Here is a 25,098-nt window from a genome sequence, read left to right on the forward strand (position 1 = left end):
GAACAATAAGTAGCAGCTAATTTGGAGTACAGCATGCATCAAGAGGAGGTCCTGCAGCAAGAGGAGGAGCGTCCTTTCAAAGGACTTAGAGAAGACAGTGTAACTGACTCAAAGCACATTCCCTTCCACCAGACACAGGAATTCTGGTCCACAGGAGAACCCAGAGAAGTGTGTGTGGTCTGTGTAAGGCCACAGCATGGAAGAAAGTTCTCCTAAAAGCTGTTGAACAAACTCAAAAAGAGTCTGGTGGTTTTCCTAGAAATAAATCATAGATTTGTTCAAGACTCCTAGAGTTTTCAAACTGGAAACAGCCAGGCAAAACCCTGATGTTTTAAAGAAGAGAGAAAAGTTAAAATTCTTACAGTAAAAGGTGCATTCTTGAGAATTATCAGTCCTACATTCTTAGCCCTAGGATTTGCCCAGAATGGTTGTCAGGTGACAGCTAGTCGGTCTGGTCACGTCCAGTGACTTAGGTGTCAGGTTGATGTATAAGTGAGTCCTTCGGTGGTAATTAGAGGGTTATCTGGAGGTCCAGATGCATAACCAGGCATTGATGCAGGACTGGAAAGTTAAAAAATAATTTAAGTTCTTAGGCTAGTTAGAACAAAAATGGGGTTTTTCCTCCTGCCTGAATCTTGATAATGTTAACAATTTTAGCAGCTTGGTTAAAGTGACCCCATTTTATATATTCCCTGTCGTCACTCTTTTCTCAAAGTTAATAAGGTGTTTTGGCTTTTCATCTTTTATGGGGCTGTGGGGAGTGTTTCTGATTCATAGGTAGATGCAGCCAGTACTTTGTCTACTGCAGATTGACAGTCATTAGCTACGTGACCTATCACCATTTCAAAAGAATTCAAACGTAAGGTTAACAGTGCCTGCAGTTGGATTTCACCGTACCATATAGTTGAATTGGTTGTATTGACTTACTTAAAAATGCTGGCATATCCTAGATCTATAGGGTGACAGTTAAAATGAGTAATGATTATTCTAACCACGGGGTAGTGGGTTACTTTACTTCCTCTCTGAAAAGTCACAGTTTTTCCAAGTAAGGAAATCCCTTTAAAATGTAAAAAAAAAAAGGAAGGGAGAGAACAAAGGAAGGGAGGTAGGAGGAGGAAGAAGAGAAAGAAAGAGTACTTACATACACACACGTGTGTGAACCCCACATATACAGAGTATATGGCATTCTTAGCCTCAGAAATGCAAACTACTCATTGTGCTGTCATTGATCCTTATTACATTATGAATGATGCAATTGCTGCATTTGTTTTTATTATAGGAAGATTTTATCTCTGAAGTAAATCACACCCTTGAAAGACCAAGCTACCCTCTGAAGAACTACCCGGTTTGTGCACAGAAATATTCTTAAGCTGATGTTTTATGTAAGTAAGCAGCTTAAGTGCTTCTTATCATGATTTGCTAAAGTGATTTTAGTTTCCTGCTGTCAGTGTGAGGTAGTTAGAAAACGTGCTGGACAGATGTGAGAGAGACCTAAGAACCATGTTCCTCCTTCACAGAGTGGCAGTGACAGAACGTATGTGGGTCTGCCAGCTCTCTTGCCTTCCCTTGTGTCTCTGTCTCTCTCATTATCTAATGGCCTCTCTTTTCAGCTCCTGGAACATGAGTTTTTTCCTGCCGTGATGCCTTTATGCACATTGTTCTCTCTGTTTGGGATACTGTTCCTGCTCCTGCTTGGGTCACTTCTGTTTATCTTTTGAGTTTCATGAATTTCTATGACACTTCCTCCCCTTCTGAGACATACCTGTTTCTTAGCACCCAGCATTTTCATAAAGCATGACATAGTTTGTTGTTATGTTTATATGGCTTGACTCCTTAAAAGTCTGCCCCTACTTCTTGAGTGAAACCTGCCTCTTTTGCTCACTATTTTATAGCCAGCATTTAGTGTGCTACAATGGAATCTCATTTAACTCGGGTGAATTCAACCACACGTGCTAGGCCTGTGTTCTCAACAAGAACCAAACCCCCACTCCCTGCCTGTTGTCGTCTTGTATCAGATGGCTCTCCACTGTGGTTGGCGCTCAGTAAATATTTTTTATGAGTGAATGCTGAATGAGGTAATAAGGCAACCCTAGAATTCAGATATGAGGCAAGTAGTTGGCCACATAGTGAGATGTCATCATTTCTCAGGTATTCTTTTCCATTCCTAACCCGGGCCCAAAATAACAATAGCTAATAGCTCTTCATTGTCAAGTGCTTCCTGAGTGCCAGGAACTGGTCCAAATACTTCACATGTATTAAATGGGTTCATGTTTAATTCCCACAATCCTCTGAAGTAGTTACTATCATTACTTCCATTTTATGAGTAGAGAAACTGAGGTGCAGAGCATGCAGGTACCTTTCTGAAGGTGCCACGACTAGCAAATGGCACAGCCGAAACAGGAACCTGGGTAGTCTGGCTTCAGTGATCACACCTTTAACCATTACATTGTGTTACTTCTCCAGACCTAGGGCGTGTGATAGGAGAACCCTGGGGAGAAAGAGCAGAGGAGCCCTTTGGACCCCAGGAGAGTTTGTGGGCATTTCTGGGACTATCTCCCACAAGGATCCTTTGGTGCTGTTTTATGAGGTCCCTTGTTCTAGCAATTTCGAAATAATTATGAGTCTTTTTAAACAATAAAGGAGTGTGGGATAATATGCTAGGTTTTTACTTAGGGTCAGGCCCCTGGAAATCTGGTTTGAGGGCCCCAGGGCTGGCCAGGACTCCCCACCTTCAGCACAGAGGAATGAGGAGGACAGCTCAGTAGTTGCCAGTTCTGCAGGCTCCTACCTTAGAACGTTCTGCTTGGTAGATTAAAGGATGGATTCTGGCCCACTTCATCTCCGGTTGCCAAAACAGTCATCTAGGCACTTATTAGGTAGTTACACAGAACATAACTCACATAATTACCACTTAGGGAACACGGCCCACATAATTACCAAATGCCAAATTGCACTGAAATTCAACACAGGTGACACTGAGTTACAGAAAGCCCTGAACCAGCTAATATGGGGACACTGATGTGAGGGGATGGAGAGAAAGTGAGAAAAAAATTAGTAAATTCTTAGAAAATAGGTTTCCAATACAACACAAGATCCCTTCCAGTGGTCTCTACGCCCACTTCCCGGGTCACGGACTCCTGGTGAGGCAGGGGTGCTGGAGGGCTGCGGTAGTAAAGGTTTTCGTGGTTGTAAAAACCCGGATGGCTTTGGCTGTCTTAAGCCAATAGGACATTTATTAGAAAGAGGCTGATATCACAATGAGTTCAGAGAAGACCCAAACAAGCAAGGTCAAGCGGCTAAAGCAGGACGGCCCCAGACGTGCCGTGAGTTCGGAAGACAGCCCCAGAGAGGAGCATCCAGCAGAACACCCAGTGGGTTTCCACTACACGCCTCCTTCCCCACTTTTCTCAATGAAGCCCTCCTGCTTGCAGCACCATTTTTAAAAAACAGTGCTGCACTGAACATTCTACATGTCCTAATGTCCTGACCCTCCCGCCCCGGAATAAGCCTCTGTGTTCTCACCTCTAGAGTGGAATGTTTTGTCAGGATCGCAGAATACAGGAGGTGGTGCATTCAGCTTAACAAATTGACTCAAGATACTAGTATGTTTAATCATTGCCCACCTCAAATTTACTTTTGATGTCAAGAACCTTTCCTTCCTTCCTTCCTTCCTTCCTTCCTTCCTTCCTTCCTTCCTTCCTTCCTTTTCTTTCTTTCTTTTTTTATGGTGCTCACATCCTACCTCCTGGCACAAGTCACTGCAGGATTGGAGGGCAGCGCCAGTTCTTGCCCCTTCCTTCCCTTCTTCCCTCCTGCTGTTTCACTGTTGCTCAGCTTTCCCTCTCTTGGTTTCCTAGTGACCTCAAGATTTGGGGGAACTGAAAAAGTAGAATCTTACCACAAAATGCCAGGGATTCTTGAGCTAAAAATAATAAGTCCCAAATTGTCTGACTAGGGAATGCGTAGAGGAAATGAGTAGAAGGGGTTGGAATACATTTCTCCTTATTCTGGATGTTTTGGGAGGTGGTGTTTTGGGTCCCTGCCCTGGCTGGGTGGCTCAGTTGGTTGGAGCATCATCCTGTACACCAAAAGGTTGCAGGTTTGATCCTGGTCAGGGCACATACCTGGGTTGTGGGTTCAATCTCCAGTTGGGGTGTGTATAGGAGGCAACTGATTGATATTTCTCTCTTATATAGATGTTTCTCTCTCTCTCCCTTCCTCTCTCTCTAAAATCAATAAAGATATCTTCGGGTGAGAATTAAAAAAAGCTTATCCCTTGTATAATTTAAAATGGTTAAAATGGTGGTCTTTATGTTATGTGAATTTTATCACACAAAAAAATCACATAAACACACACATACACCTAGTTCTCTTAGAAGGCATGATTACCTTTGCGTTATGGTTCTTAACAAGTGTGTGTGAGCTGATTGCCCATATCCAGTATGTACTTGCTGAGATTCTGCTTTGGAGGACGGGCTTGCAAGGCCCGCCTCTGTGAACCCCCTGGTCCCTCAAGCAGAGCCAGGGCCTGTCTTTTGCTCCTCCACAGGCCTGGACTTAGTACTTGTTCCCTTCAGCCTTGTACTGCAATTGGTTTTCCTTGTGAAAACTCCCCCAAGAAGGGGATGGAGGACTGGAAGGGAAGTCTCTAAACGCAGGGGAGACTGAGCACATGGCACCAACTCTGGCCCCACTGAGTGGTGCACACCTGGGAGCAGTGTCCTGCGGTCCCGCTTCCCACCACCATGGCTGGCCTTCAGGGTGAGCTAGTCTACTTGTAATGCTCCCAGTCAGAGGGTGAGCAAGGAATGCAGGCACAGACAAGAATTATAGCACAAAACTTTTCTAAAATTAAAGAATAGCCAAAAGGAAGTAAACCAAGAAAAGAAAAACAGGGCAAAAATTAACTGAAGGACTAGTTTCTGATTCTGTCGGAGGTCACTGGGCCTCCAGCTCTTAAGATAGTAGCTAGCATGGCCTCCAGGCTGACCTCTCTGTGGGCAGGCAGGAGCTATTTTACTTCCTTCCACAGGGGCTCCTTCACCTCCATTACAACTGAAGCAAAAAGCAAGCCAGGCTATAGACTCTGAACTCCAACTTTAGGGATCCTCACTCTTTGATTTGGTCACCAGGTTCTGAGGGATTTGTCGTTGGGTGGCTTGTGGGGATTGACTCAGTGGATAGTGACTCACCTCCTTTCACCCCAGGAGTCCCACAGACCCTGCAGGCAGTGGCTGTGCACCCAAACCACAAGGCAGATCCTTGGGTCAGCAGTCCTCCAGGAGCATTAGAATCACGGGGAAGCAGGGAGGGCCTCTGAAAAATACTGATGCCCAGGCTCCACTTCAGACCAATTCAATTGGAATCTCTGCACTGTGCCCAGTACTGTTAAAACTGTTCTTCAGGGGATTCTGATGCATATTTCAGTTTGAGAATCTCTGCAGTAGACTGCCAGTGCCTTGAGGATGGGGACTTGGAACACCCCCAGTCCTACACTGTCCATGTTGAAAAATGATTGTTCCACAGAATGGAATTGATGGGGGGCATGTTTAACAGTTTCGCTCAGTGACATCTAACAGTTCCTGCTGGTATACAGTGTACCAAGGACCATACACTCCTCACAATAGCATTCTCCAGAGGCAGATACTCTGCTGATTATCACCCTCACATTATACAAAGAGGTCAGGTAACTTGCCCAAGACCACACAGCTGCTTTGGCATGCTAACTAGTATTGCCTCATTATGCGTTGGGAACACAGGACAAGGGTCGGGGCTCAGACACCAGGTGATCCCAAGGAAGAGGCATGCCAAGATTAGAATAGAGTGAGATCATTTTCTCCTTGGCTGTGTTGATTGTGTGTTCTTTTTCCTCAGTCCCACCTGCAGGGGACACTGAAAGAAAGCTGAAGGAGTATCATGAAGAACTCCCTCATCCAGGCAACTGACACATCCTTAGGGAAATGAACAACAATTTTTGTTATGTGTGTGGAGTTGCCGATGTCTAATCCCCTTTAAATCAAACCCTGTGCTCAATCTTTTGTACCCAGGTAAGAGTTGTTAATTAAAGTGTTCATTGTTTGGAGCTCATATTTTCTTGTGGAGCTGGAAAATTTGTGTTTTAATGTTTGTGTGTTTGTTTGGAGCTTGAAATAAAAAATAACAATAGTTGAGTGGTAGGTGCTTAGAAAGTACTCCTTAGAATTTCACTGAAAATGTCAAGATGCCTTTTCAGGTATTCCTCATTTTTGGCATGGAGTGTCCTTGAAAAGTCCTTTTTTCCCCTCCTTCCCTCCTTCCTCCTCAGTTCCACCCCCTCTCTCTTTCTTTCCAAATCAACGTACATTTTACATCAGCTAGAAGAAGATTCTATTTCATGAAATAACCTGATAAATTCTCTAGGAAAAGACTGCCAACCTGATTTTTTCTTTTTGGTAAATCTGTTTTTTTTTTTAATGTTGTTTATTTGTTTTTCAGTGTTAGGCTTTCTGTACTTGAAGTCCACTGAAAATACAGGAAGAGGGAGGCTTTCATATGGAGAATTCAAATCTTGCTTTAAAGGTTTAATTTTGCCCTAGATGGGGTGGCTTAGTGGACTGAGCACCAGCCTGCAAACCAAAGGGTTGCTGGTTCAATCCGTAGTCAGGACACATGCCTGGGTTGCAGGCCAAGTCCCTGGTGGAGGGCCTGTGATAGGTAACCACACATTGATGTTTCTCTTCCTCTCTTCTTTCCTCCCTTCCCATCTCTTTAAAAATAAATAAATAAAATATTTTTTAAAAAAGGTTCAATTTCTATGATACATTTGTAGGAAGAGGCTAATTTCTTTGGACTGTAGTTTAAACGCATTCTTCTGTCACTATCCCTCCTCTTGGTCAGCAGTTCTTCATAAATTTACATGAGGAACAACAGCTTCCTCCATTATTTCTCTGAAAGATCTACTTTAAGTGAATGGGCTTTGTAAATACGACTGCCAAAACTGAATTTAAAGTTAGTTAGAAGGGTGAGCACGCAGTGTGAGGGAGCACGAAGAGGATGGAACGGGATGAAGTGGAGCTGGAGGCACATCTGCCTCCCTGGGCACAGACCCAGGAAAGAGAGGGCCTGAAAACGGAACCTTTGCCGTCTTCCGTACCATAGCCCGAGCACTTCCTCCACCACGCCCTGCAGCTGTGGGAGTTTTGGGAGATACAATGAAGGGTCAAGTCTTCTTTTCTCATTATGACCACAGGAATTGGTTCATTAGGTAAATTAGGAAAAGGAAATTCAAAATTAAAGGAGGAAAAAAAGCCCTCCCCAAACAAAAACAATAAAACAAAACTCATTTATTGTTTTCTCAGGATCTCAGCCAAATAAAGGTATATACTGCAACAAACACTGCACCTTTGGAAAACAGACAACAGGCTTAGATCACACCTGTTTGTGCGTTCTCAGAGCATCTGAAATTATAGTTGTCAGTTTACTTTGGTATCTAAGTAGTCATCAGAAATAAAAGGTACTGCATCACATTAAGACTGAGGTACAATTCTTGGAAAAGGGCCACTTACAAAGGAGGATGTAAGCAAAGGAGGTCATTCTAATTAGTTGGTACCGCATGTGGCTTTATTGCTCAGATATACTCTGTGACATTCGTGTTCATTTTTTAGCATGACTTCTTAATTTGATTTATGAATAAGATCTTAAATGCCCACCCTTATTTAAAGTCTTTTTGTTGTTCTTTTTCACAACTCAATCTGCCCTTTTCTCATTTTCTGATCTGTTAACTCTATTGTTTAAATTATTCTGATTTTACCTTTTTATTTCTTCAGGAATTATTTTAGTTTTGAGGAATCATATTGGGCCAGGGTTGCCGCTGAGACCTTTTGCTTTTGGAGTATATAATAACATCAATAATTTTGTGACATATTGGGGTTTGGATTCCTTTTGGGAAGATCTGTCATTAAACATAATAAAAATTCCTCTTGTCTTACTGCAGTTTATTATTCCTTTCTTGACTTTCACAGTTGCCAATCTATCAAAGCCTGCACCATATTTTCCAAACATGTTTCACAGGGTCTGGGTTTGCAGAGACTCTTGGGAAAATCTCCCTCATGGAGCCTGGGCCCTGTAAGCGAAGCCACCTTAGAATGAAGTCATTTCCCTATGGTCACCCAACTGACTCAAAGTTACCTAAAGTCTGTAGGCCCTGAATTAAAAAAAAGGGTCATTTTAAAATGGGATGTAAAATGGTCTATTAGGGTACATAACCCGCTGTCTTCTCAGATTGCCAGACATCTGAATAAAGTGCCTATAAGGATTCCCCCCCCCAAAAAAAAATAGTGTATATGATTAGTTTAACATAAAAGAAAATAGTTGGTTTTAAATGTATAATTAGAGGATGGATGGGTTATGTGTGCAAGTTCAGCCTAGCCACTGAATGCCTGGCCACTCTCAGTAACAGCCATGGATGGCTCTGCCTGATTAGTTCCATTTAAGGAGCCCTCTGGCCTCTCTGAGAGCAACCCAAGGAAATGCTGCATTTTCCGATCTGTGTGTGTGACCAATGAATCTGCTAGCACCACCTGATGGGACCTTTGTGCATCTCTGAATAGGGGACCCACCCCAGCCTTCCTTGGGGATACACAGGTTTTGGGGAGAAGCCCCCCTATCTTCCCCTGTCCCAGGAACTCTGCTGACAATGAGAAGAGCTGCAACCCTAAGCATCCTGGAGTCTGTTACCTCCCAGTCCTCCATACTGGGTCTAGGGACAGCAACAATTACTTTGTTCATCAGAGGGAAGAGCCTGTGCTTAGTTTCACCTTAGAACTAGGATATTTGGCAAATATGGGGTCATGCCTAGGATACAGGCTTTTCCCTGGTGCAAATGGGTCCTTTCCAGGATGGATGGCCCTTTTCTTATTTTCTGATCTGGAGCTTCTTCAGCTTCTTCAGAGTGAGGAGCTCGCACTCTGAAGATTTCCCCTTGAGATTCTCTATCTTTTAGAATGATCCTCCGACACCCCGGTAAGAATATATATATTTTTTCTTTTTTTTTTGATTAGTAAATGAAAGCTCTTTTATTGCTTGATAAACAAGGATACAGTGACACGTATTCATAGGAAATAAAACTAATTCCTCCCCAAATTATCCTAGAGCAGGAGGTATCAAACTTTTAATTTTTTAAAAAGGTATTTTATTGATTATGCTATTACAGTTGTCCCATTTGTTTTCTTCCCCTTTATCCCTTCCACCCGGTACCCACCCTCTCACCAGCATTCCCCCTTACCTTTAGTTCATGGGTCGTACATATAAGGTCTTTGACTTCTCCATCTTCTATACTATTTTAACCTCCCCCTGTCTATTTTGTACCTACCATTTATGCTTCTTATTCCTTGTACCTTTCCCCCAATTCTCTCCCCGCCCCTCCCCATTGATAACCTTCCATGTGCTCTACAATTCTGTGATTCTGTTGTTTGCTGTTCTAGTTGTTTGCTTAGTATTTATTTATTTATTTGTTTATTTTTAGGATCAGTTGTTGATAGTTGTGAGTTTGCTGTCATTTTACTGTTCATATTTTTGATCAGATGATAGAGGACTTTTTCTTAGATAAGTACCTTTAACATTTTATGTAATAAGGGCTTGGCGATGATGAACTCCTTTACCTTGACCTTATCGGAGAAGCACTTTATCTGCTCTTCCATTCTAGATGATAGCTTTGCTGGATAGAGTAATCTTGGATGTAGATCTTTGTCTTTCATGACTTGGAATACTTATTTCCAGTCCCTACTTGCCTGCAAGATTTCTTTTGAGAAATCAACTGATAGCCTTATGGGAACTCCTTCATAGGTAACTGTCTCCTTTTCTCTTGTTGCTTTTAAGATTCTCTCCTTATCTTTAATCTTGGGAAATATAATTATGATATGCCTCAGTGTATGCTTCCTTGGGTCCAACTTCTTTGGGATTCTCTGAGCCTCCAGGACTTCCTGGAAGTCTATTTCCTTCGCCAGATTGGGGAAGTTCTCTTCTTCATTAATCTTCAATAATCTTCATTATTTTTTCAAAGAAGTTTTCAATGTCTTGCTCTTCCTCTTCTTCTGGCACCCTTATGATCCAGATGTTGGAATGTTTAAAGTTGTCCCAGAGGTTCCTAAGCATCTCCTTATTTTTTCTGAATTCTCATTTCTTCATTCTGTTCTGGTTGAATGTTTATTTCTTCCTTCTACTCCAAACTGTTAATTTGAGTCCCAGTTTCCTTCCCTGGACTGTTGGTTCCCTGTATATTTTTCTTTATTTCACTTTGTGTAGCCTTCACTTCTTCATCTATTTTGTGACCATAATCAACCATTTCTCTGAGCATCCTGATTACCAGTGTTTTGAACTCTGCATCTGATAGGTTGCCTATCTCTTCATTGCTTAGTTTTATTTTCGGAGCTTTGAACTGTTCTTTCATTTGGGCAATTTTGCTTTGTCTTTTTGTGCCTGTTACATAATAAGGGGCAGAGTCTTAAGTATTCACAAGGTTGAGGCAACCCACATTACTGCGTTGTGGCACTGTATGTGGGGGAGGGGTCCAAGAGGGAACAATGCTTGGCTCTCTACCAGCTTTCAGTCACTTTCCCCGCTACCCACAAGCAAATTGAGCCCTTCTGGTGCTGATTCCTGGGTGGATGGGTTTGTGTACCTTCTAGGACCCTGTGGGTCTCTCCAGTGAACTCTCCTGTGAGGCTGGGAGTTTCCCCTGCTGCTACAACACCCACAGGTTTTTATAGCCAGAGGTTTTGAGGCTTTCTTTTCCCATGCTGGAACCCTGAGTTGCACACTTTGTCTCACTCCCCAGTTGTTCCTCCCTATTTATCTGTATGCAAATGTGGGACTGCCCGGTCCTCCAGTCACCACCTTGCCATGCATCCTCTCTGCTCTGGCTGCCTGTCTCCACTCCTTCGACCAGCCTGAATGAATGTTTTTTCTTTAACTCCTTGGTTGTCTGACTTCCATTCAGTTCTATTTTCTGGCAGTTCTGGTTATTTTTTGTTTTTAAATTTGCTTTTGTCCTCCTTTTGGTCATGGGAGGAGGCAAAGTGTATCTACCTATGGCTCCATCTTGGTCAGTCCCCTCTTTTTTCTATTTAAAAGTAGCTTGAAGCTCATAAGAATTTACCCATAAGAATGACCTGCTGGGGCTCACTTGCTCTCTGTGGCAAACACAGCTCTATCTCCTCTCCAAGACCATGTGGGTCAGTAGGACAGACAGAATACATCATATTGTATGGCCAGGTTTGCTTTGTATGTGTGGGAGGGTCATGTCAGGGAGGAAGCTAGTCTCCACAGCATGAACTCTGAGATGGCAGCAGTGAGTGCCTCAGCACTTCATGGCCTGCCCCAGAAATGATGCAGGGAATCTGAGGGCTGTTAGGCTACTGAGTCACCATGATTAGGACTTCCTTTTTCTTTTAATTTACTGATTTTAGAGAGAGAGGAAGCAGGGGAAGAGAGACGGACAGACAGACAGACACATCAGTTTGTTGCTCCATTTATTTATGCATTCATTGGTTGGTTGTTGTATGTGCCCTGACCGGGTTTTGATCCCCCACAACTTGGCATATTAGGATGATGCTCTAAGCAAATGATCTACCCAGTAGGGCATGGATTTGAACTTCTAAATGAAGAGGCAGAAGGAAGACCCGTGGTAAGGTAGAGAGTTGGCTCTAAGGTAAGAGAGTTGAAATACATGTGGTGGGTATTGGGCCTTTATTTTGTGATTGGTTGTGGGTGCTTTTGAATGAGCCAAGGTTACTGAATGTCCTTCTTAGCCTGGGTGAGTGTGGAGGGTGATTTATTCTAGGTTCTTCCACAGAGGAGGTCAGGACGAGAGCAATGTTGAGGGGCTTGAGCCACAGACTTTTAAAAACCTTCCCATCCAGCCTTGGGAAACCCAGAAGGCCAGCAAAGAAATGGACAAAGGACTTTTTCTTTTTTCCTTCCCACTCTTTCTCTTATTTTTCCATTCCTTTGTTCAGTGCCTTAGTTTTCCAGGCACTGTATAATGCTTCACAAGGGCATTATCGTGTGGGTGTGAAGAGTGAAGGCTCTAGAGTGAGAGCAGCTAGATTTGAATCCTGACTCTGCCATTTACTGGCTGAGTGACTTGGGCAAATAAGTCAAGTTCATTGTGCCTCAGTGTCTTTCTGTGTGAAATGGAGGCAAAATTAGTGTCCACTTTGTGATGTCATAGATAGATGACTCCACACACTTAAAGCACTTGAAATTAGTGCCTGGCATAAAATAGGCACTCAGTAAGTATTAGTTGTTATTATTCTCATTAAATTATTTGCAGAAAGCATTTTTCTTTCTTTTTTTTTTTTCCGCTATGGACACTGAGGCTCAGAAAAACAAATGTGTATCAGAGGCAATTTCCAACCTGGTTTGCCTTGTCTCCAGACCTCTTGTTTACTGCCCCTTGGTTGTCACCTCACTGTCCCTGAAGCAGGTGCATGCTGGGTAACTCAACCTGAAGGGTTTGAAAAGTTGAACTGATTATTTCAGTAGAGTAACAGGGCAATTAAAATTTCTTGACAGAAGTTGAAATGAGGTTAATCACTCCTTGTTTAGGCCAACAAAAGATGCTTTCTGCTCTTATTTCCTGTCATTGGAATATTATGTTTGTAAATAGCATTTTTAGGAAGCCCTCTCCCACTCCAAAATAAATATCCCTGTTCCTTTTCCTCCAGGAATTAGCACTCAAATTGGTATCTTGAACTGAGATAAATATCACCCTTATTTTAGTGTGATGGCTTCCAGGAACAGACTGTATGTAAGAGGAGCCGTTGTTGGAAGTGCTGGATTCACGGGGAGAGTTCCTTGTCATGAAAGTTCATTTTGTCTTTGCATGAGGAAATTCAGCAGAGGCAAATGATGACATCCTTTGTTCACTGAGTCGTGCAGCCTCCCAGCCCTGACAAATAACTAAATTGATTCCATAGCCTTGCATGGAATCACTCAATTTGTATTTATTAAGCCTCTATGTTGTGCTCAGTATTGTACTGGGCCCTGTGGGGTAGAGGACGAGTTATGCTAACGAGTGTAAGATCCAACCTGTGCCCTTCTGGAGTCTCCAGACTTATTAGGGCTATGAGCTGTTTCACGTGTGATTACCAAAAGGCGTTGCAAACTCAAATGCCTTCAGGACCAGGCAGGATCTGTGACTGTCAGAAGCACTGGGGTTTGAAATAATGGTGAGTGCTGGGGTGTTACTCCACTTCCTTCACCTCCTGCAAAGTTTTTAAATTCTTTAAATTCAAATCTAAAACAGCAAAAGGCTCTGTGGCCACGTAAAGGTGGTCTGAAGCTGGATCTTGCCCACAGCCACCAGTTTTGACTCTTATTTAATAGTATGAAATAATAATAACTGAATTTGTGGAAGCTTATTTATAATTACCTCAAATTAATTAACTTAATAATACAAGGCAATATCTGATTATGGACCAAGATACTATTACTTCTCTAGGTTCCATTTGGTAAGAAATAATGGAGTCTTGGGGTCAGGTGCCAAGAATTTATTTTTGACATTAAGGAATAGGAAGACTGGTGGAGAAGAGGTTTGGGAGAAGAGAAATTGGAATCTAAGGAAGGATATGTGTTTGGAGAAAAAGGGAATACCCTCTAGGGATATCTTCTGAAGTGTCCTAAATATTGGGCCTGGTATTTTAGACTTTGTGCTGTAGACAGTAAGAAACAATCAGAATTTTGGTCTGGAAAAGTAGACAATTAACTTGACAATCCTGTTCAGGGTGGTCAGGGAGTGGGCAGAGGCTGGCAGCAGGGAGACTTTAACAAAGCCATTGAAGAAGTCTGGGAATTAGAGCCGGGACAAGGTGGGAGGGTTATAGAGAAGAAAGGGGCTCATTAAACATGGAGGGTGGGGAGAAACCACCAGGCACCTTATTTTAATGGTGCTTGAATGTGGAGGAGGTGGAGAGGGAGTCTGGCTCCTTTAAAAAAGAGATAGTTAAGTCAGAAGGCCTGGGCTGAATTGCAAAATGAGGGTGAACTATTTAATCATCAGGAGTGAAATATTGATTGAGAGAATAATTTACTCTGCAGATAGTAGGTCACAGTGTTCTTCATTTTGTAGATTCACATTCTTCATCACATGAGGTGAGATGAACTCAGGATGAAGAGAGCAAAATGGGCCAAATAAAACCTTTTGGAGAGGGATTTCTTTCTTGTGGTGTTTTTTGGTAGTAGGGTCAGAGTGGGGAACCCTCAGCATTACAGGGTGGGGGTTCTGTGAGGCAGGTGGGTGCTCAGAGGCCCTGGGGGCCTTCTCTTGGATTTAGTTGTTGTTGTTACTGTTTTCTCTGAATCTTGTTCCTGTTTTGAAGGTCTCATTGTAAGTAGAACTGAGGATTATCAAAGTACACATTATTTATTTGAGAATGACAAAGGAAGAGAAAATGCAGGAATGCGCCATGTTCAGTGATTTATGGCTGAAATGAAGCTAAGCCACAGATGACCCACTTCACAAGGAGACAGCCCTGCCACTCAGGCTCCAAGTAGACCTGCCTTGTCATCTCCGACCTCTTGGGGTCAAAGAGGGTCAAAGAAATTGTGACAATCTTAAGTTACAGTAGAAATCCTGGTGATTTTGAAAATACAATATTCAATTTAGGAAAAGAGACTACAGAAGAAATTTACAAGTTTGACCTTGGATAAGTTCAGTTTAAAAAGATGGTACAAAGGTAAAAGGGAAATGTCCAATAGAAGTTGGAAATGTAGATCTGAAGTTTGGCCGAGAGGGCAGGGCAGGCGAAACCAAGGGCAGCTGTAGATTTAGGGGATACACATTTTTGTTAATCATCTAAATGGAGGTGGCATTGGAGGCCACAGTAATGGGCGAATTTCCCATGGAGAGAGTGTGGAGAGAGTGTAGAGAGAGCGACCAGAGGAAATGGAGCTTCTTCATTCATTCCACATTTGAGGGATCCCTGTGTGTCTGGCACAGGTGGGGTGTCAGGCAGAGAGGAGGCCCACAGGAAGGGAGCAGCAGGAGGAGGTCACAAAAACTACTGAAGAACAGGGTAGTGGGGAGAGCTTTGGGGCAGAACCCTGTCATGTCTTAGAATTCAAAGGGAGAGAACTTAGTGGAAAATGAGCTAATTAACAGTGGCAAATATTGCAAAAGAGTGAAAATTAATGCCTAAGAGATTGTTTGTTGGATTTTGCCAGTAGGACATTGGTTTGTTTACCTTGGAGCTTATAATGTTCCTGATCTCAGAGGAAGTGCTTCCAGCTTTTCACTGTTGAGTGTGTTTGCTCTGGGCTTGTCATGTAAGGCCTGGATTATGTTGGGAAATGTTCCTCTATTCCTAATTTTTTAAGAGTTTTTATCATGAAAAGTTGAATTTTGTCAAATGCTTTTTTTGCGTTTATTGAGATAATCATGTGATTATTACCCTCATTTTGTGAATGTATGCATTGCATTTATTGATTTGTCTATGTTGAGCTACTATATCTCAGAAATAAATCCCACTTCATCATGGTGGATGATCCTTTCAATGTCCTGTTAAACTCAGTTTGCTAATATTTTGCTGAGGATTTTTGCATCTATGTCCACCAGGGATATCGACCTGTAATTTTTTCCTTATAATTGTCCTTGTTTGGCTTTGTTTCAAAGTAATGCTGGCCTTGTAAAATGGGTTTGACAGTGTTCCTTCCTCCTCTACTATTTTTGGGAACAGTTTGAGAAGGATTGGTACTAATTCTTTAAATGTTAGAATTTACCAGTGAGGCCATTGGGACCTGGACTTCTCTTTGTTGGGGGGTTTTGACTCCCCCTGCTTTCTTTTGGTTTCCATTTGCATGGAACTTGTAGGCACTGGGAAGTGCCATATCTCAGTGGTTAGGAACACAGACTTTGGAATCAGGTTGGAGGTCCAACTCTGTGCACTCGGGCAAGTTAACCTCTCTATGCCACAGTTTCCTCATCTGGAAAATGGAGGGCAATAATACCTGCCTGATAGGAGTGTTGCAAAGAAAAAAAAATGAAATTAAGCATCTAAAATATTTAATACAGTGCCAGGCTTATAGTTAACACTTGGTAAGTATTAACAATGATTATTATTTGTCTTGAAAAATTTAGGCCACCCTATATTTGGGTTAGACTATTCTAGCACTCCTGGCCTTCTCTGACTCTCAGTGCCTGGTGAAGAATGTTGACACTGGAGCCAAGTTGCTGGGCCACCTATTTGTGTGTGATCTTGGGGGAAACTTCCTTAACCTTTTGTACCACTTTCTCACCTATAGGACTTCACAATGTTGTTGAGATTAATTTAGTTAATATTTGTTAAGTGCTAAGAACAGTGCTTGCCACATAGTAACTGTTGTGCAAACATTTGTCAACTAAATAAAAATGAGTTTCCTCTATGTTGTTGCTGTTTTTTCTTCTGGGGAGACATGACATCCCATCCTCTCCTGTGTGTACCCTGGCAGGGAGAACACCCCTCCCTCAGTGCCTGCAGCGGTTAGGTGTTAGGTCAACACCTTAAGAAAAAGGGGACCTTTATTTGCCTTAGAGTGTCATTTCTATGAAAGGTGATGAGGCCCAAGAATAGGGTAGGTGGCATCTACCTGGAATGGTATGGGGGCAAACTTTTCCTTAGCGCCAGAAAGGCATCCCGAGTATCCTTGCAGCCCGAGACTGCCTTGCTGTGTGTGCTGCTCATGTTCTCATTAACTGCAGGTGGCATATTTTTCTAACCTAACTGGCCCCTCTTGACTGAGCAGAGTCTGGAGGTTGTATGTTTTATATGTGAAGTTGGCACGTTCCTGTCTGGCTAAATCCGGAAGTGGAAGATTAGTTGGTAAATGCTAGGCATTAAAGCGCGTTTGGCATGCTGCGAAGACAAAAGCAGTTGTTGAGGCAGGATCAGCCACTGTTCCTCCGTTGCTAACGGCGACTGCTCGTATTCATAACGTAACTCTGAGTTACACAGTAGTAGTTCTCTGACACTTGCCAGGCCCTCCCAGTTTCCTAAAGACCTGGACTTTCGTTATCCTCAGATTCTTGTTGGAGAGCCTTCCCTTGCCCTTCCCCCACTCCAGAGTCCTCAGCTCAGACGAAGTTTTTTTCTGTCCTGTTATTATTCTTGCTAAGCTAAACTGATGACTTTGGAAACACAACACGAGGACTCCTTAAATGCCAGTTACATTCAAATGCTTGGAGGACGATCAAAGTCATCTTTAAAATGAGCATGTCTTCAGTACTTCGTGAAGGTGAGTCCATGAAGTGAAGCACCTGTGTGATGGTGGACCACTCAATTCACTTCAATCAGTCTTATCCTTACCTTGGAAAAGGGGTCTTTCCACACCGTCTGAACAAGATAAAGTGGCTCCTGGCCAGTGCCTCATTTCTACCACTGGCAGCCAGATCTTTGATTCTGAACTACCCAGCTGCATTACTTGCATTCCCTCAAATTCCCCGAAGTGAGAGACAAGAATGGGACATTGTGTAACCTTGCTGATAGCTACTCTGAGTCAACGAGGAACAGCAGCTACCAGAGTCTACAGTCTGGAAAACCTGTGTGTGCACACGTGTGTGGGGGGCGGATTCAGACAATACTATTCAGGAGTTTGGTTGATTCTGTGCCTTTGTTTCTAGTGTCTTTGCCTCCATCTTTTGATAAGTGGTACTCCTGTGGGGGGAGCATCTCTCTGTGTACCATTCTGGTTCTGCTCTGAGGAGGGCAGTTTCCCAGCTTCAGGCTGGCGAGGCCTTCTAGAAGTCGAACTCCAGAAGAGGCCACTACTTTCATTTTCCCTTTTCTTCAACCAGAATACCAAAAGGGATGTTGATTTTATCTTGGCTTTGGGGGTGTACTAATAACTGTTCTGAACTTTGTGGTATCTTAAAATTGGGAGACCAAGGAGAGATTTGTAGATGAAACCACAAGTGTCTTCGTAATCCTGGAGAGAGATCCTCCAAGTCATACATGGCACTTGTCTCTCTCAGCAGAAATGGGACAGCAGTTGTGTGGTCGACCTAATGCTTTCTTAGGAATTTGGTGGCATTCTTTAACCTGGGCCAGTCATCTCCTTTCATGGTCAATAACCTCATACGCTTGTGAGCAATCACCTAATTCAGTATATGTGGATCAGTCTATGTTGTTCCCAAAGCTAATTTAAAAAGGTTCACTTCTTGTTTATGTTATATGGATTTTACTTAAAAAGTTAAGATTGCAGGGAGGGAGGCACATTTTCTACCACAGGGGGTATTTGTAAAACCCCATGTGGAGCGCAGAACAAAGTCCCAGCATGGGGAGGACAGTCACATGAGATATACAGGCCCAGACGGCAGAAGTGAACCTCATGTCATTAATTCCAGGACTTAATGTAAAGGGTGCTATAGGAATGTACATCTCAGCCTCCCATGCAGCCTGATCGCAAAGCTCTCTGTCTCAGGCCGCAGAAAAGATTGCAAACATTTTTTGTTTAGTCCTCATGTGATACTTTACAGAAGAAAATATTCTAAGTCTCACACTATTTATTTTTAAAATTTATTTTTACTTGATTTTTACTGTCGACACCATTACAGATGTCCCTATTCCCTGTCCTCCCCACCCCCTTGCCCACCTCCACCCAGCTGTCCCCGCCCCCCGGCCATCGCCGTACTGTTGTCTGGGACTGTGGGTTGTATGTGTATGTTCTTTGCTAAATCCCTTCACCTTCTTTCATCCAGCTCCCTCCTGACCCCTCCCCTCTGACAGCTGTTAGTCTGTTCCATGTATTTACACTTCTGTTTCTATGTTGTTCATTAGATTCCACACACAAGTGAGATCATATGGTATTTGTCTTTCTCTGACTGGCTTATTTTGTTTAGTCTTACGTTATTTAAATCAAAATTCCTATTTTCAGAGTTTACCCTTCATGGAATGGGAGTTGTTAATATATTAAGTCTCACTAGGTTGGATGTAATCTTTGCTCTAATAACTCAGCTGATGTCAAGTGATGAAAGCTACAATCCTTAATCATATCAGTGGCAAAGGTCCCAACAACCTGGATAGCAATTGAAGTTGCCTCTCTATGGATTTCCCACGTAAATGGGAGGTAAGGGTGTAGGGCTTTTTTTCTGGGGGAACACACTAGTGTTTATCAAACATATTATGTGACGAAGTCTCTGCTAAATGCATCTTTCACATTTTCTCATTTAAAGCAATCTCAAGGGGCAATATTTATCACCATTTCATGGAAGATTAAACCAAGGCTAAGATTATTGGCAAGGGCCACAAAGCTGGTCAGAGGCCAGAGCTGTGTGCCTATTCACCGGTCCTTTGCTGGGCAGTTAAGAGGATACAGAATATTCTGTTGCATAAAACCTTCTAGAATTCTGCCAAGGCTCTGCATGACCAGTTCCTCTTTCTATTCCAGGACGGAAGGTTCTTACACACCTGCCAAGCCAACACTGTTGCTGGCCCACTGCTAGATTATAAACCACACAGTTTCCTCATGCTCTTCTAAGAATCGATGTTTTAAATAAAAGGTCTTGTATGTCTTGTATCCAGTGAACTCAGTAATATTTGTTCAAAAGGAAGTCATTTCTAGCGCTGGTAACGTGATTCCTCTGTACATGAATATACCCTGGGTAAGATCAAAATCATACAGGGGAGGTCCCTGCTCAGGCTCACTAACTTTTCCAAACAGACCTCTCTGTTTTAAGGGTTCATGGTGTCGGGTATTTCATACCATGTTGCCCAAAGAGAAAACTGTTCTGAATTAGTTTGCCAGGAAGTGATAAGCATTTTTATGAGACACTGTCTCAGTGGGGCGGAGAGAGCTGCCGCTCCCTTGTCTCTCACTCGCTGGTGGGTCCCCTTGCGGAGCCCCGACATGACTCGGGCTCCAGGCAGGACTGTGCTGCCCTTCCGAGAGCTCTCTCCGAAGACAGCCGTTCGTGGTGTGCAGTGACGTCGCAGACGGCAGGGTCAGTCCTTCAGTGAAACCAAGTCGCCATCTCTGTGGTGGCTTTCTCCCGCTGTAATTTCCACTCAAATCTACCTTCCTCTTCATCGTAGTCAGAAAGTGTGGGCAAGCTGTTCATAATGACACTGAATTTCAACCTTTTAATCCCCACTGATGGACGTGAAGAATTAGGATTACTTCTCAAGCCCTGCTTTTTAATTCTTGGGTATAAACACAGTTTTGGAAATGATAACCTGTGTACTGTCTGAATTAACTGACCATGCCTCCACCTTCCCACATCCACCAGGGTGAGATAAAGAACAGATAAAGAAAAAGGCAGGGAAGAAAGAACAATGTTTATTGAGACTGAAATGGAACATTGTTCTCTTTGATGAGTGAACAGCACAGTGTGTGAAGAGGTCAGTTACAAACTGACTCCAAAATAAGGATGACCTGCCATTCAGGAACCGCCCTGCCAACTCCAGAGCCCCAAATCGGAGAGCCCTGCCAGGGGGTAAACCGTTCGGCCCAAGACAAATTACTGATTAACGGTGTTATACTTAGATTAACTTTCCATAAACAATACTAGTCTTTGCATTTTAAAACTCACACTGAATAACTGGTTCTTATTATGATGTTTACATGTCAGTCCAGTATCATTCTCTTACAATTTCAGGTACAAGTGATCAATACTGAGCATTTACTGACTTTCCCATGCTCTTTGGCACAGTTTCTGGTTTCTTAAATAGGAAAGCACAGGCTTACACAGGCTACTCAACACTGCAGAAGCACAAGTATTTTGGATCTCAGTGGAAATACAAGTTTATGTTAAGCATTATTTACAAGATGTGAGCAGAAGCACAGACCTTAGTAAGATTTCATAAATTAGCAAGAGAATGACAAAGGATGATTTTAACAAGCCCAGCCAAGATTACTAGACTACCAGTCAGAACAGCCCTCCCTGGAGGAGGAGACAAGTGACACACAAGTGAAGAGTTTTCCTGAACCGCTGAGCCCAGTGTCTCAGTTTGTGGGATTTACCCTGCAAGAATCAGGGTCGGATAGCGCCGTTCTGGTCAGTGTGGCTTGATCAACCTATCAAATTGGTACTAACATACAACTTAGCTGGTAAGCTTGCCACTGTTGCGTGGGCCCTAATGGGTACAAAAGAGCAAAGTACTGTCATTTTTAAGTAGGTATGGCTGACCTTGGAAGAATGAAGCCTTCCAGTTGGATACAGACACACCCAGCCTTATCTGAGTGACCCCTTTGTACATAATCTCATATAGAGCTGGCGTGGATTCCCTTCCAGCAGAATTTGGAAGTTGTAAGGAATGGCTGTGCCACCTCAGGGTATCAGCATGATACGTCTGTGCTTTGAGGCAGATTCCTAGACATGAAATGGCTGAACACCACCATCCCTCATGCTGGTGCTCCCGAGAGAGGAGTCTGACAAGCTCCAAAGCAGATCTGGACTGGATTCATCATTATTATTCAAGTATAAGGAGAGCTTTATTTCATATTGACAGTTCAATTCTGATCTCTGTCAGACAAATTATATGAAAATAGTATTTACACATATACATACCTAGCTCAATACTGAACACTGGGTTAGGAGTTCCCAGTGTCCCATACAGTACATCGACAGGAGAATCTCCCTTCCTCCCAGACCCGATGCCCATCTCACAACTGTTATTGCAGAACGGTGCTGGTCTGTTTTCTTTCAAAGTAGTGTCTTTGAAATTGGCCAGAGATGAGTTCAAAATGGACAATTTGGCACATTAACCCAGGCGAAGGGGTGGTTGAGATGCATTATAATTTATAAAAACATGAGATGTCAAAGGAATTCCATGCCAATACAAAGCCTGAGTAAAAATTTGTAGTCAATGACAGAGTATTTTTTTTAAAAACCCAAAACACTGGTCCATGGATGAGAAAGCGATTTCTTTTTCACATTTGTTACCTAATTCCAACAGCTGCTATGTTACATGCTTCCGAACTTTGTCATAGAATTTTACAACTCTAGATAAGACAGCTTTCCTTTTAATCAATTTCCTTTTATCTTACCCCACCCCCAAGTCCCAGAACCTGGAGAGCAAAAGCTCTGAGTCCAAATATAGAAAATAATCTGAGGTCTGTAATATTAGGTCAAATGTACAATTGTTTTTCTTTCCCTCAATGTTTGAAATTGCTAAGAGATGTCCTTCATCTTTCCCAGTCACCTGAAGCCTGGGGCTCTAGAACTGTGAGGTCTGGGTGAACGACACGGTGTCAGATTTGTCTATGGCAAAGCCTCCATTGACGTAGGACTTCTTGGTGTCCGAGTCTTCGTTATCGAGCGTCGTGGTTTCCACAGCAAAGGGGTTCACGAAGTTGACTTCAGATGAAACGCTCATCTGCTCCAGCTCCTTCTTGGAGAGCTTCTCCACGATGCCTGTCCCAAATGCATCCCCTAGGACGTTCACCATGGTCCTGAACCGGTCCCTGGGGGAGGCAGAGGATAAGTCAGACAGGGGCCCAGATTTCATTTTCCTTCCCCACTGGAGAGAAGAAAGGACTGGAAGTGTTAAGTTGTAAGTTAAGCAAATGCAGAGTGCCGTCTCATGGCTGGCTGACCACAGGCTGCTCTCCTCACGGGCCTGGTGGTTCACGAAGGGACAGAAGGAGCAAACTGGTTCCCCTGTGCCTGTGCTCCCAGTAACTGACCCCCATAAATTCAGCACTAGTAACCCTAAATTCCCTCTTTTCGTCCCAAAGAAATGGGAATAGTATTCACAGATTATTTTGGGGGAGCCAAAGGAGAGTCAAAATTTAGTAAGTCTGCACTCCCTGAAACCTATACAATTAACCAATGTCACACCAATAAATTCAATAAAAATAAGTAAATACATTCAGTAAGTCTTTCACCTCTAACCCCTGTCTCGTGGGCATTTCCAGGAGCTCTTCTGGCCAAGGTGGGAGAACTCAGATGTTTTGTGGGTGGCGTATGTTCTGTGTGTGTGTCCCTGGTGTACTTGTTTTTTCACCACACTAGGCCACTCCATAAATGAGCCAGCAGAGATGCCACAGAGCACGGTCAGAAAATACAGGTTTGCCTGGGAATAGCTTTCTCCTTGAGGCACCCCTAGTTAATCTTAACTCCCAGACAGCACAGAGAAGAGGCTGAAGGCGGGAAGTTGTGCGGGTAAAGAAGGCACACTGGTGAGAGGATGCTGGAGCATAGTTGGTAGGAACTATGTGTATGAATATTCTTGTGGAAACTACACCCTCAGGGCAGAGAAGGTCAACAGTGCTTACCCATGTGCATTCTGGATACCCTTCTGCATTAGAAAGAAAAAACGGAAGCATCTGTCTCAATGGTAGGGCACCTTTGCAAGAAAGGGCCTTGTAGAACCAACCAGCTACTAAGGGGGCCCCACATGGCACAGCCTCCCCAGTTCAGGAGCTTCTGCTTTCTGAAGTCCTTAAAGTCTTTGAAGAAGACTTTATCTTCAAACTGTGTGGAATGTTTCTGCTCCCCTTTGCTCCATCTTGGCAGCCACTTGCAAACCACATAGCCCTGGACTCCCCAGCAAGCCCAGGCTGGTTCTGAGGGAAGGCTCACTAAGGAGCTACACCTCCCCTGATGGCCGGGGGGACAAAGCCAGACCTCGATGCTGGAAGACTAATGCACAGTGTGGATGTCAACCAAGGGGAGAGCTGGGAATCAGGCTCATTACAACTCTCACCTTGGGGATCACAAAGGCACATTCTTACCCTTACCCTGAACATACTACAGCTGTTCTGTTGTGTTCCTCAGCTGTGTGTGTGTGTGTATGTGTGTGTGTGTGTGTGTGAGAGAGAGAGAGAGAGAGAGGTGGGGGGAGAGAGAGAGAGAGAGAGAGAATGAGAGAGAGAGAATGAGAGAGAGAGAATGAGAAAGGGAGAGAGAATGAAAATTGGTTGAGGCCTGAATGGTCTAACTCACTCTAGTTTTAACAAGACTTGCCTTTTATTGAGCACATACTGTCTTCCAGACACTGGTTTATATTACCTGACTCAGTCCTTATACCAGCCCAATGAGACAGACAGAATCCTTCCCATCTTACAGATAATGCAACTGGATCTCAGAGATGTTAAAGAACTTACTCAATGTCAAAAGCCAGTAAGAAGACACTGAATGCAGATTCAAACCCAAGTCAGTCTTACTGCAAAGCCTCTGCTCATACCACTGCCCTTGATGGTCTGATGCTTGAGCTGATTTTGAACCAGATGGTTCTGAACCTATGATGCTGACCTATGGCTAAGATAGGCTAGGGTAGCCTGTGGGGTTTGGAACATCTGGGGCCTTCCCTAGCTGCTTTAAAAACACGTATTTTTTTTTAAATCCTTACTGGAGGACATTTTTTCATTGCTTTTAGAGAGGAAGTAGGGGGGGGCAGCAAGGGGGGGAAGAGAGAGAGAGAGAGATGAGAAAGAAGCATCAACTGGTTGCCTCCCACACACTGCTAGACCAGGGATCATACTCACCTGGACCAGAGATCAAACCTGCAACCTAGATATGTGCCCTGACCAGAAATCAAACCCACAACCTTTTGGTTACGGGACAACACTCCATCCAACTGAGCCACACCAGCCAGAGCCATTCCTGGCTTCTTCAGTTTATTAGTCTGTGTTTGTCTCATCTAATACCCAACTCCTAACCTTGAGCATTACCAGGTGTAATGAGCTAGTACAGGGCACTGGCTTTTTAAAATCACTGCTTGAAGTTATGAGGAGTTAATTTTTAAGCATGTTATCAGATGGCCTGGTCAGAGGGAAATTAAAGTAGCAACAGATGGCTCATTAGGCAATCGGAGGAGAGAATGATGACAGACTGCAGATTCTGCATGGCCGGGAAGCCCGCCTCCCCATCCGGCTGCTGCAGCGCATTTATTCCAACTCACAGGAACCAGTCGACAGCAATGATGAGGGTGACATCCTCAGTGGGCAGGCCCACAGCGCTCAGCACGATCACCATGGTCACCAGGCCGGCCTGGGGCACACCAGCAGCTCCGATGCTGGCAGCTGTGGCTGTGACGCTGTAGCCAGAACACACAAGCGTGAAAGAGTTAGACACCCACTTCTTCCTTCAAGGCCCCCAGCCCAAAACGGTTAGTCCTAATGGCTGTTCCTGCTGTGTCCCCAAAT

The 25,098-nt window shown here is 43.5% G+C and overlaps 2 protein-coding genes across 2 annotated transcripts in view; one reads left to right on the plus strand and one right to left on the minus strand.

The window, feature by feature from the left end:
- The window catches only part of SPATA6L (spermatogenesis associated 6 like), a 52,925-nt gene extending 46,852 nt beyond the window's left edge, over positions 1-6,073 (plus strand). The window contains exons 12-13 of the mRNA XM_045840377.1: positions 1,280-1,382; positions 5,875-6,073. Coding sequence (XP_045696333.1) covers positions 1,280-1,369 — 90 coding nt within the window. The 3' untranslated portion in view covers positions 1,370-1,382; positions 5,875-6,073. The remainder of the gene's footprint in view (positions 1-1,279; positions 1,383-5,874) is intronic.
- Positions 6,074-20,264: 14,191 nt separating this feature from the next.
- Positions 20,265-25,098, minus strand: part of SLC1A1 (solute carrier family 1 member 1) — a 72,184-nt gene continuing 67,350 nt past the window's right edge. The window contains exons 11-12 of the mRNA XM_045840888.1: positions 24,855-24,989; positions 20,265-22,413 (exon numbers count right to left, since the gene is read on the minus strand). Of these exons, the coding sequence (XP_045696844.1) occupies positions 22,167-22,413; positions 24,855-24,989 (382 nt within the window). The 3' untranslated portion in view covers positions 20,265-22,166. The remainder of the gene's footprint in view (positions 22,414-24,854; positions 24,990-25,098) is intronic.

The sequence above is a fragment of the Phyllostomus hastatus genome, unplaced genomic scaffold, assembly GCF_019186645.2.
Source record: "Phyllostomus hastatus isolate PE091 unplaced genomic scaffold, TTU_PhHast_1.1 phas_contig_34, whole genome shotgun sequence".
NCBI lineage: Eukaryota > Metazoa > Chordata > Mammalia > Chiroptera > Phyllostomidae > Phyllostomus > Phyllostomus hastatus.